The 12549-nt window shown below is 37.6% G+C and overlaps 2 protein-coding genes across 2 annotated transcripts; both read right to left on the bottom strand.

Moving 5' to 3' along the window:
• Positions 1 to 3650: 3650 nt before the first annotated feature.
• LOC137004608 (chymotrypsin-like protease CTRL-1) lies at positions 3651 to 5775 on the bottom strand. The gene is made up of 7 exons (XM_067365092.1): positions 5730 to 5775; positions 5508 to 5608; positions 5336 to 5415; positions 5150 to 5231; positions 4182 to 4362; positions 3908 to 4038; positions 3651 to 3812 (listed from the first exon to the last, which is right to left on the bottom strand). The coding sequence occupies exons 1-7, from the start codon at positions 5773 to 5775 to the stop codon at positions 3651 to 3653; spliced, it is 783 nt and encodes a 260-aa protein (XP_067221193.1).
• Positions 5776 to 9985: 4210 nt separating this feature from the next.
• Positions 9986 to 12110, bottom strand: LOC137004613 (chymotrypsin-like protease CTRL-1). The gene is made up of 7 exons (XM_067365103.1): positions 12065 to 12110; positions 11843 to 11943; positions 11671 to 11750; positions 11485 to 11566; positions 10517 to 10697; positions 10243 to 10373; positions 9986 to 10147 (listed from the first exon to the last, which is right to left on the bottom strand). The coding sequence occupies exons 1-7, from the start codon at positions 12108 to 12110 to the stop codon at positions 9986 to 9988; spliced, it is 783 nt and encodes a 260-aa protein (XP_067221204.1).
• Positions 12111 to 12549: the final 439 nt, after the last annotated feature.

The following is a 12549-nucleotide window of genomic DNA, read 5'->3' as shown; positions in this document are numbered from 1 at the left end:
CCTCAGGGCCCTCAAGGGCAAACCCTTTGAGCCGCTGCATCAGCATTAGCATCGGTTAAGCGAGTTGGCGATTTGCAGGCCCTCTCTGTAAGGCCTGCATGCCTCGAATTCGGGTCAAATGACTCTAAAGTCGTTCTGAAACCTAGGCATGGCTACGTTCCCAAGGTGCTCTCAACCCCGTTTAGAGCACAGGTCATCTCGCTTTCTGCTCTTCCTCCCTCTATGGATGAATGAGAGCTAGAGCTACTCTGCCCTGTCAGGGCATTGAGGACCTATGTAGAGCGATCACAGCGCTTCAGGGAGTCGGATCAGCTCTTTGTTTGTTTTGGTGGCCACACCAAAGGATCTCCGGTCTCAAAACAGCGTCTCTCACGTTGGATAGTCGACGCATTAACCTGTGTTACTCCTCTCTGGGTGCTGATTGCCCCATAGGAGTTAAAGCCCATTCCACCAAGGGAATGGCTTCCTCATCGGCTTGGTCCAACGGAGTTTCCATTAAAGACATCTGTGAGGCGGCCGGCTGGTCTTCGCCGTCCACTTTTGTCAGGTTTTATCATCTTGAAATCCCGACCTTGCAAGCTCGGGTGCTTTCAGTGTGATTGGGCGGCCTCTTGCGAGTTCCGCGTCACACCGTTACAGGTTTCATTCCTTGTAGTGTAACAAGGGATACGGCGGCTTTGCTTCATACTTGTTTTCTTGGTCCCCTTCCGGTGTCCAGAACAAGTTATGTCGTTCCCTGCCGTGGCACGGCGCGGTTCAATTCGTTCCCCATACGCAGTACGAGTGAAGTATCGAAAGGGAACGTACTCGGTTACTAGAGATACGGAACGAGTACTGCGTTACTTGCCGTGCCACGAGGCTGCGGCTCAGAGTCGTCGCTTCAGTCGATTGGCACTGAAATCCTATGGCGAAACACCTGCTTATATAGCCCTTAACCGCGCCCCTTTTGGTGGGAAAGTTTGCGCGCTTTCTCGCCATAGGCCGCGCAGCTGTGCCGCGCCACCATTGGTTCAACAACTTGTCTATGAGTGAACCAATGACGGTGCAGTTACACTGCGTTATTGAAAAAGGCTTCAGTGACGGGGAAAAAGGGAGACTTTTCCCCATACGCAGTACTCGTTCCGTATCTCAGGGAACCAAGGTTACGTTAGTAACCGAGTACGTTATACTTGTATATTAGATATAATTAATAAACAGATTGTTTCTTTCAGGGGCGTCATGCAATCGTTATTTTTGAGGGGGCATGAGTTATTTATTTATTTATTCAAACTGAATTATCATGAAATATCTTAATTCTCACCTTTATAGATTATGATCTGTAGTGGGCGATGGTCAAATTAACCATGTAATATGCATAAAAAAACCTGTCTGTTTACTTAATTAACAGATATGGATGTCATGCCATAACATATTTTTAATATGACTGAGTTTATATATATATTTAACATTGCAAGTTAATGTAAATAAAAACATTGCAAGTTATATCATCAAAGAACATTTTCACTGACAGTCTAGTCTCAAAAACGGCCATTAAAATCACTGAAAGCATTTTTTCTCATTGGAATTTGTAAATTGATTATATGTCTGTTGTTGTTCTTGCGTTTTTTTCTGAATGGATATATTATGTTAAAAATAATTAAATGTTTCCGATTCGTACACATATTTGCACTTTGTTCAGTCAGCGAGCGAGTGAAGAAAACACTGGCATTTTAGAGATGACTCATCTGAACACCTCTGATTGGTCATTGCATTCATAAGCTCAACAGCATCGTGTGCGCTCAGGAAACCTGGAACACAGCAAAATACCGGAATGACACACATCCGTTTTCTTTCTCTGACTGCGTTTATGGGGAAACTCGTTGAGACGGGCACTTTGACTTATTTTTTCGAGCACATATACATCGTTAATTTTTTTTTCGTTCAAACACAAATAAGAAAGAGAAAGGGAATTCAGCGTTCACAAACTTCACGTGCTGTTTGCGACTGCATGGCTCTGTGTGCCGACAGACAGACCAGTCTACATTTGGATGTTTAACATAAATATATAGCCTACCGATACAGCAAAGACAACGGCGGCAGTATTGACGGCAAAATAGGCTACAGCATATTTCGTTCTGTATTGACGGAGTTTTTTTAAGCAGAATTTGATGAGAATTTGATGCAGTTGCAGATACCATAGAGAGCAAAGAAACATAGGCGGGAGGCGCCGCTGTTTTTGGATCCTTGATATCTACAATTTCCCCCAACAACAGCCATGTTATCACATAAGCACAATTTACCCTTGAAAAAAGTCGGTGATCTTTCTTTTTCCTCTTTTTCTCTCCATGTGTAGGATTCTCGATTAAGAAAAATAATGTTAGCTTCCTAGATAGCTTACCAAGCTCTCATGTACTGTACATTCATGCTCAAATCACATTCACTTTAATCAACTCACAGACTTGAATTAAGTCCTGATTTATCTTTCGTAATCACTGACTGGACAAGTAGGTTGTTAAGCTAGCTTTAAATAACTATAGCTGCTAGGTCTGCTGTTAGCTGGCAGATCATTTGGCTTCATACACATAAGTTACAGCTAGCAAGAAACCTTGACAAATGTACTCTTCTAATCATTACACTGGGTATCTAGCTAATGCAACTTTTGATATAGGAACTCAAACTCCTAATATTTTACTATAAGCAATGGAGATATAAACACAATCTAAGCCCTTACAGGATTTTCATTCAGGATTTCACTCTTTGTGATGTCTCGTTTTGCCACGTTTATCTAGTACGTGTCTGCGGGAGCACCACAACAACAGTGACGCTGTATAGGAACTCACTCGGCTAATAGCTGCCCTGATTGCTGCCTCGCGCTAGGAAATAAATTAATTACTGTTATAAATACAAAACGTCACTAAAACCTATAATTTTCACAATCATTTTTAATGTTAAAATATATTTGTCAGGGACCCCCCAAAATCCAAAAATGAATTCTTATGGGGGGTCCCTAATGACTTATGGAGGGTCCGGAACCCCCCCAGACCCCCCTCATTTTGAACCCTGGTACAAATTGTTAATGACATGTGTCATGTGATGATTATGAAGGTGTCATGTCATGCACACCCCTTCATGTAAAGTGTTACCAAGTGAATACCAAATAAGATTTTCAACATGATCATGTGATCAGAAGGAATTTTTATCAATCTTCATGACTTTATGTTTGGTGGTGAGAGAACATCATCTGCATGTCATTTTTCCTTTGGCAAATCAATTTTCTGTCCAGGTGAGAACATCTGATAACTAAATATTGCAACATTGTTGTCTGTCATTTGTTCCCGTTGAAGTGGAACTCTGTTTTTTGTTTGTTTGTTTTAATTGCAATTTCAATATATATTTTAAAACTTCTTACATTAAAGGAAAACATTTCTTTTTGTTTGCAGTACTGTATGTGGATCATGGTAACTTGTATTTTAAGTTCAGATAAATGATTACACTCCTCATTTCATTTTATTGAAACTTTGTCAATATTTGAATAAAACCGTAACGTAACATGAAGATTGAACAAGACCAAAAGTCATAAACAAAATACCATCAAAGACCAACTGCATTACAGATTAATGATTAAAATCTGCTTTTGCCTCCTTTGAAGGGTAAATGCTCAGGCTGGTGTTCTAGTTGGAAGCGATAGTCCTGTCGATCCAGGAGCGCAGTTGGGAGATGCGGGCGTATACTACTGGGTAAGCAGTGCTACAAGTGCTGGTGCCCCAGGACACAGACCCCACCAGACTCCAGACCCCTGATCTCTCACACACCAGAGGACCACCAGAATCTCCCTGTGGGAAACACACAGACACAAACACACATTTGAGATTGAAACAGCAGCAAAATTGATATGGGAATGTTTTTGTCTTGATCCATCTTCATATACCTGGCAAGATGAGGATCCAGAGGCTCCAGCACAGATCATGGCATCAGTGATTCTGCTCTGACCCCAGATCTGCCTGCACACAGCAGGACTCATGATGGGCAGACCTGTCTGCTGCAGGATCATAGGACTCGCTGAAAAAAGAGAAGAAAACATCAGAAAGGCTGTTCAAATTCATTTGAAGGGGAAAAAAATAAATTATTATTATTATTAAATATAAATTATATATATACAAAAGTCATTTTTAAAATTTGTCCTCGTCTAACAGGTGACTTACTTGTGGTGGCAGTTCTGCCCCATCCAGTGGTGAAGCAGCGGGTTCCAGGCAGGATGTTGATGGTTGATGGAGCCAGACATACAGGAGAGATACGAGGAGTGAAGACAACTGGAGAAGCAAGTTTCAGCAACGCAATGTCATTGTTCAATGTTGTGCTGCTGTAGAGCGGATGGGTGATGACCTGTGCATTCAGAAAGGACCGAAAATGATGGAGCGTTACTGGTGGAAGCTGAAGGTAATCTAATATATCAGCATGTTTTATTTCTTCTTTTCATCTTAACCCTTTTATTCATTTTTTCCTTCTTCCCTTCAGCATGAATGGTCATTTGGAAATATGGTACAGATATTTTCTTTCCTATGCTCAATTTTAAATGCATAAATCTATTTGGGCAAGTTTTAGGAGTAATCTATCATGTAGATGACTTCAAAGCTGACAGACATGGACCAAAATCTGAATTACAGATAATTTGACTAATACCTATTTCCCCATTTAATTCAATTTAACAGCTAAAGAAACTTCTTGTTTGGATCAACTTTAAAACAACAAGTTATTTAAAATGATAATAATGGATTCATAATGAGCATTCATAATGCATATTATTTGTATTGTTTTTATTTTTCTCTTCCAGTGATCTCTTGTTTTATTATTGTCAAGTTAAGTGAAGTCACCATTATTTATATAGCACTTCATATAATACTGATCAGTCATAAACAGATAAATAACTGAATCAATGATGCAAACTTCATCTAATATAAGACAAATTCAAATTCTGCCGTAAATCAGCTCTAAAAAGACAATAGTGTCTTTATTCAGCTCAAGTCAGTTCAGTGTTAATTCAGTTCAATTCAGTTGTGTAAAAAAGCAGAAATGAAGCAACAATTATAAAGCGTTCAGTTATTGAACACTTAAATATATGAGCTGATCTCTAATTTTTATTTTCATTTCTGAAATCATTCAATATTTTTACCTTGGAAACAAGTTTGACCTGGATGGGTTCAACATTGGAGCCGCGATCATGTTCTCCAAGAATGACACGATGATAGCCGACCCTAAAAAGAGAGAGATAAAGACAAAACTAACTGTAAAAAGACAAGAGCAACAGCATCTATGAAGAACTATTGTATGTGACGTTTGTCAGATTGAAGACTCTTACCTGACAGCGCAGTGAGCAGCAGTGAGAACCCAGTTCTGGTTGATCAGGGATCCACCGCAGAAGTGGAATCCGTTGGGTAGCTGTTTCAGAGGTAAAAGCATTGAAAACATGACATATACTCTTTGAACAAATCATGCAAATGCATGATAAAACCCGACCAATACACAGTTACCTGGAGAGAGACCTGCCAGGGCCAAGAACCAGAGATGGCATTCTGTCCGTTCACAATCCTGCTGCCAATCGTCTGTGGCTTAATCGCCGGCACTCCACAACCTGTTGATAAAGAACAGAAGTTCATGACACAAGAATGAAGCTCTTTATTTAGGTTTTGCATTTTGTAAATATATATATTCACCCATCACTTTTGTTGCAAACTTCTAAAGAAGACACTTACCCAGAGCAGAGGCCACCAGGGCAAGGCAGGTGATGGTGAAGATCATGATGAGCTTGTGATGTCTCACTGTTGTATCTGTAGGTGTTCTCTCTTGCTTTTATATCATTTACAGCAGCTGATAAATCTGGGCAGTGATCGAGGTCCATCCCAGCAGCTCATATGACCTGAGAGCTGAGGAATGTTGAGATCTGCTATCGCTGGAGACAATCTGCATCTGCACCTGAAGGTGTTTATGATGACTGTTTCTTTGGAAAGCATCATACTTCCTCTGTCATTGTTGGGAAATTTTTCTGAAGGGAAAGAGTTTTTGTGTTTTTTTTTTTTTTTTGTTGTTGTGAGCTTTTCTTTATTGTATGTAAAGTGTTTCCGTAAGTAAAGTGAATAATAAAAATAGTTTTTCTGAAATACTTACAGTAAATTAGTGGCTTTACCATGAAGTTTTTGACTGGTTGCAAATTCCTTAATCAACCTGGCAAGACATTTAAGGCAGTGATGCTGAAGAGAAAGAGAGTAAAATTGTGTGATTACATCACAGAGAAAGTAAAACTAAAAATTCTTCATGTTTATCAACCGGTTGAATAAGTTGCTTCAAGTCATCACAGTTACCGGAGAGAGTGTTATGCAACTGTGTGTTTCTCTGCAACTACATTTACTTTTTGGTAAACATTATATTAAACTCTCTACTGATACAAAATACAAATAATACAGTAATGGCAATTTAATACAGTAATGGCAATTTGTATTTATTCATAAGTTGTTGTCGTTTATTTCTTTGTTTATTGGTATGTTTGTTTGTTTATTTATTTGTTTTGTTTTAAGAACCGAATAATTATGGGCAAGTTGCATTTATAGGTCATTTTGTACTGATCATTGATATGTATCACATCTATCGCCTCTCTGTCCGCTGGTTATACTTATATCATACTTATTTTGGTTATACTTCGCTATACAGTATTTATGACTGGAAGATAAAGCCAGTTTGCTTTATTTAGTCAGTAAGACTCACAGTAGATGGACTGCTGATGGTAATGGAATTTATCACTAATAACTAAATGCAATTGAAGTGCTTTATAAGAGTTCAGATTTGTGAAACTCATTATGATTTAAGCTAAATTAAAATCCAAATAAAACCTAAACATATAGAACATGAGATATTTTACATAACCACAGAGAAACATGTGAAAAGCCTCATTCATTGTTTTGAGGCTAAAATTCGGCCCTGGACAAACCCAGCCCATGCGGCCCACGAGTTCCCCTGTGAATGTTTTTGCTGGGGTTAGGGCCTTAAATTGGAGTAAATAAATGAATAAATAAAACAAGGACAGTGACAAATAATGATGGATATTACAAATGCAGTTAACAAATTTAATATTGCACTTTTGTCACAGTAAAGCACTGATTTCCATGCCGTTAAGTAAATTTAATGCTATCAAATCCTGTCATCATTTACTCACTCTCATGTTGTTCCAAACCTGTATGACTTTCTCTCTTCTGTAAAACACAAAAGAAGATATTCTGAAGAATGTTGTCAACCAAACCATTTTGGTTAAGCTACCCTTGACTCCAATTATTTTATTTTTTATGTTATACAGAAAGAAAGTAATTCATGTTTGAGTAAATTGAGACATTTTGGGTTGAACTACTCCTTTAAAACAATAATATTTTAAAGAGTTAACACCTAATTTATGTAAGACACTGATATCGATCTTTCATGATGCTCTCATTGAAATAACATTTTACTTCAATTAAAATTCATAAGAACTATTAAAAATGTCATAAAACATTTTTAAAGAAATAAAAATAAAGCTTTGTCCTTATCCCATGGGATACAGGCTTTAGAGCTGTTTTGTTAAATTATCCTTTAATTGCCCCTTTACTATGGTTTAACTGTAAGATCATGGTAGGTAAACCAGGTAAAACCATGCTTCTTATTACCTTGGGTATATGGTTTCTAAAATAAATAATAAACTATAGATTGTGTAATAAAATATTGTAAGCATAGAAAATACGAAAACAGTCTTTATGAAAGAAAGTGATTTATATTCCGCAATATTAAACATAAGTTGGCCTAATAATAACAGCATTTTTAATAAATACATTTCTGCCAAAACACCATATTTCTTCACTGTTAGTAGCTGCAAAGTAAATTACTAAAGGTGGTGGTGTGTTGGATCGACAAGCTTGTAGTTGTGTGTTTTAGCGTTTTCCAATTTACCTCGTCATGTCTTTACATGGTCGCGGCTGTTTTCAGCTAGATTCACCACCGAACCTGTAATGTTCCCATATCACTCGACTGTTTTAAACACAATTCTGAGGCAAATGTGAAAGGATCAAGGCATCAAGCGACTTGCGCTGTTTATTACTTCATAGGGCGGCAGTGGTGAGCGGGTATATTAGCCTTTTGCAGTTTCTCATGCGCTCCAATTAAAAACAAAAAACAGCGCAGGAGGGGAGGTCTATCTCACTTTGGCCTGTCAGTTCAGAAGACAAGCCAATGGCCCGCTGTCCCTGCGTGATAGGCCAGTCCTTGGCAAAAAAAATAAATAAATAAATAAAAAATAACCTTTTATCGGCCCCAAAGTGCGTCGGCCCACCGGGAAAATGCCCGGTCTGCTTGGAAAAAAGAAAACTGCTTTTAAAACATTTATACAATTACCATAACTCTGTAAACTGTGAAAAAAAGCAAGAAAATCTGGTTCATTTTGTTCCAAACATGTTCTGATTCTGCTCTTGCTTTGTTGCTAAGATTTGTAAACTTTGTGTACGTTATGTTTATAATAAATGTTAATAATCTGTATCGTTACTGTACAGTCTAGTTGTGCATGATATCTTGCTCACCTTATGGCTGATTTTGTAATCCTTATGCCTCTTTTGATTTTATTAAAATTGGTCACACTTTATATTAGGTGTCTTTAACTACTATGTACTTACATCAAAAATAATGTACTTATTGTGTTCATGTTGTATTGCAAAACACATTTTCTTCTACTGAGGTTGGATACGGGTAAGGTTAGAAACCTGTGTGAGTTAAGAGATAGGGGAAGGGTCAACGGTGTAATTACATGCCGAATTTTTTAAAGAACTATAGGTATAATTTAAAAACATGTATGTACACAATAAGTGCATTGTATCAAATGATTCATTTAAATATTAGTATGTTAAAGACACCTAATATAAAGTGCTCTCAAGTAACAACATTATTTTAAACCTGATGGAGTCCGCGATCAGTGTGTTTGTGTCTGTGTGTATAATTTCAACTGTTGACATCAACAGTTGTCAACATTGTTTTTTTTTTTAGAATATTATTATTGCATTTTAAATGCAAATTTCTCTTTGTCATTTATAAATGACGATACACTCTGTCATCTAATTTTATAAATCTGAAAAACAGAGTATTACTAAGTCATCCACTTACAGTAGAATAACAGACAGTCATAAAAGTCTGTTCAGTTCAGTCTCAATCTGTACAGCTAAATCTGTCAGCAATCAGAATTATTTAGCATTACATAAGAGAACATGAATTGTGCTGTAACTTAAATTTTAGTGATTGTCTGAATAAGAATATGGAACATCAGTGTTTGTTAATACTCTGTCAAATAATTTTATAACAGCGTCATGAATATTTTTCTTGACCTCAACTACAGTGGTACAAATTGTTATGTTATGTGTCTTGTTAGTCTTATGCACACCCCTTCATGTAAAGTGTTACCAAGTGAAAACCAAATAAGATTTTCAACATGATCATGTGATCAGAAGGAATTTTTATCAATCTTCATGACTTTATGTTTGGTGGTGAGAGAACATCATCTGCATTTCATTTTTCCTTTGGCAAATCAATTTTCTGTCCAGGTGAGAACATCTGATAACTAAATATTGCAACATTGTTGTCTGTCATTTGTTCCCGTTAAAGTGGAACTCTGTTTTTTGTTTGTTTGTTTTAATTGCAATTTAAATATATATTTTAAAACTACTGACATTAAAGGAAAACATTTCTTTTTGTTTGCAGTACTGTATGTGGATCATGGTAACTTGTATTTTAAGTTCAGATAAATGATTACACTCCTCATTTCAATTTATTGTATTCATTTCATTTTATTGAAACTTTGTCAATATTTGAATAAAACCGTAACGTAACATGAAGATGAAACAAGACCAAAAGTCATAAACAAAATACCATCAAAGACTAACTGCATTACAGATTAATGATTAAAATCTGCTTTTGCCTCCTTTGAAGGGTAAATGCTCAGACTGGTGTTCTAGTTGGAAGCGATAGTCTTGTCGATCCAGGAGCGCAGTTGGGAGATGCGGGCGTATACTCCTGGATAAGCAGTGCTACAAGTGTTGATGCCCCAGGACACAGACCCCACCAGACTCCAGACCCCTGATCTCTCACACACCAGAGGACCACCAGAATCACCCTGTGGGAAACACACAGACACAAACACACATTTGAGATTGAAGCAGCAACAACATTGATATGGGAATGTGTTTGTCTTGATCCATCTTCATATACCTGGCAAGATGAGGATCCAGAGGCTCCAGCACAGATCATGGCATCAGTGATTCTGCTCTGACCCCAGATCTGCCTGCACACAGCAGGACTCATGATGGGCAGACCTGTCTGCTGCAGGATCATAGGACTCGCTGAAAAAAGAGAAGGAAACATCAGAAAGGCTGTTCAAATTCATTTGAAGGGGAAAAAAATAAATTATTATTATTATTAAATATAAATTATATATATACAAGAGTCATTTTTAAAATTTGTCCTCGTCTAACAGGTGACTTACTTGTGGTGGCAGTTCTGCCCCATCCAGTGGTGAAGCAGCGGGTTCCAGGCAGGATGTTGATGGTTGATGGAGCCAGACATACAGGAGAGATACGAGGAGTGAAGACAACTGGAGAAGCAAGTTTCAGCAACGCAATGTCATTGTTCAATGTTGTGCTGCTGTAGAGCGGATGGGTGATGACCTGTGCATTCAGAAAGGACCGAAAATGATGGACCGTTACTGGTGGAAGCTGAAGGTAATCTAATATATCAGCATGTTTTATTTCTTCTTTTCATCTTAACCCTTTTATTAATTTTTTCCTTCTTCCCTTCAGCATGAATGGTCATTTGGGAATATGGTACAGATATTTTCTTTCCTATGCTCAATTTTAAATGCATAAATCTATTTGGGCAAGTTTTAGGAGTAATCTATCATGTAGATGACTTCAAAGCTGACAGACATGGACCAAAATCTGAATTACAGATAGTTTGACTAATACCTATTTCCCCATTTAATTCAATTTAACAGCTTAAGAAACTTCTTGTTTGGATAAACTTTAAAACAACAAGTTATTTAAAATGATAATAATGGATTCATAATGAGCATTCATAATGCATATTATTTGTATTGTTTTTATTGTTCTCTTCCAGTGATCTCTTGTTTTATTATTGTCAAGTTAAGTGAAGTCACCATTATTTATATAGCACTTCATATAATATTAATCAGTCATAAACAGATAAATAACTGAATCAATGATGCAAACTTCATCTAATATAAGACAAATTCAAATTCTGCCGTAAATCAGCTCTAAAAAGACAATAGTGTCTTTATTCAGCTCAAGTCAGTTCAGTATTAATTCAGTTCAATTCAGTTGTGTAAAAAAGCAGAAATGAAGCAACAATTATAAAGCGTTCAGTTATTGAACACTTAAATATATGAGCTGATCTCTAATTTGTATTTTCATTTCTGAAATCATTCAACATTTTTACCTTGGAAACAAGTTTGACCTGGATGGGTTCAACATTGGAGCCGCGATCATGTTCTCCAAGAATGACACGATGATAGCCGACCCTAAAAAGAGAGAGATAAAGACAAAACTAACTGTAAAAAGACAAGAGCAACAGCATCTATGAAGAACTATTGTATGTGACGTTTGTCAGATTGAAGACTCTTACCTGACAGCGCAGTGAGCAGCAGTGAGAACCCAGTTCTGGTTGATCAGGGATCCACCGCAGAAGTGGAATCCGTTGGGTAGCTGTTTCAGAGGTAAAAGCATTGAAAACATGACATATACTCTTTGAACAAATCATGCAAATGCATGATAAAACCCGACCAATACACAGTTACCTGGAGAGAGACCTGCCAGGGCCAAGAACCAGAGATGGCATTCTGTCCGTTCACAATCCTGCTGCCAATCGTCTGTGGCTTAATCGCCGGCACTCCACAACCTGTTGATAAAGAACAGAAGTTCATGACACAAGAATGAAGCTCTTTATTTAGGTTTTGCATTTTGTAAATATATATATTCACCCATCACTTTTGTTGCAAACTTCTAAAGAAGACACTTACCCAGAGCAGAGGCCACCAGGGCAAGGCAGGTGATGGTGAAGATCATGATGAGCTTGTGATGTCTCACTGTTGTATCTGTAGGTGTTCTCTCTTGCTTTTATATCATTTACAGCAGCTGATAAATCTGGGCAGTGATGGAGGTCCATCCCAGCAGCTCATATGACCTGAGAGCTGAGGAATGTTGAGATCTGCTATCGCTGGAGACAATCTGCATCTGCACCTGAAGGTGTTTATGATGACTGTTTTTTTGGAAAGCCTCATACTTCCTCTGTCATTTTTGTGGTTCTTTGTTGTGAGCTTTTCTTTATTGTATGTAAATTGTCTCCGCAAGTGAAGTCTATTTCTGAAATACTTACAGTAAATTAGTGGCTTTACCATGTAGTTTTTGACCGGTTGCAAATTCCTTAATCAACCGGGCAAGACATTTAAGGCAGTGATGCTGAAGAGAAAGAGAGTAAAATTGTGTGATTACATCACAGAGAAAG

This window comes from Chanodichthys erythropterus, chromosome 17 (genome assembly GCF_024489055.1).
Source record: "Chanodichthys erythropterus isolate Z2021 chromosome 17, ASM2448905v1, whole genome shotgun sequence".
Classification (NCBI taxonomy): Eukaryota; Metazoa; Chordata; class Actinopteri; order Cypriniformes; family Xenocyprididae; genus Chanodichthys; species Chanodichthys erythropterus.
The sequence above is the reverse complement of the archived record's forward strand: the minus strand, read 5'-3'. Positions and strand labels throughout refer to the sequence as shown.

Bases quoted from the DNA above. Each gene is read 5' to 3' on its own strand.
- LOC137004613 (XM_067365103.1), bottom strand. From the start codon at position 12,110: ATGATCTTCACCATCACCTGCCTTGCCCTGGTGGCCTCTGCTCTGG. The intron at 11,751-11,842 runs GTAACTGTGTAT...CCTCTGAAACAG, and splicing joins CCTGGCAGGTCTCTCTCCAG to CTACCCAACGGATTCCACTT. The intron at 10,148-10,242 runs GTATATGAAGAT...TGTTTCCCACAG, and splicing joins CTGGATCCTCATCTTGCCAG to GGTGATTCTGGTGGTCCTCT.
- LOC137004608 (XM_067365092.1), bottom strand. From the start codon at position 5,775: ATGATCTTCACCATCACCTGCCTTGCCCTGGTGGCCTCTGCTCTGG. The intron at 5,416-5,507 runs GTAACTGTGTAT...CCTCTGAAACAG, and splicing joins CCTGGCAGGTCTCTCTCCAG to CTACCCAACGGATTCCACTT. The intron at 3,813-3,907 runs GTATATGAAGAT...TGTTTCCCACAG, and splicing joins CTGGATCCTCATCTTGCCAG to GGAGATTCTGGTGGTCCTCT.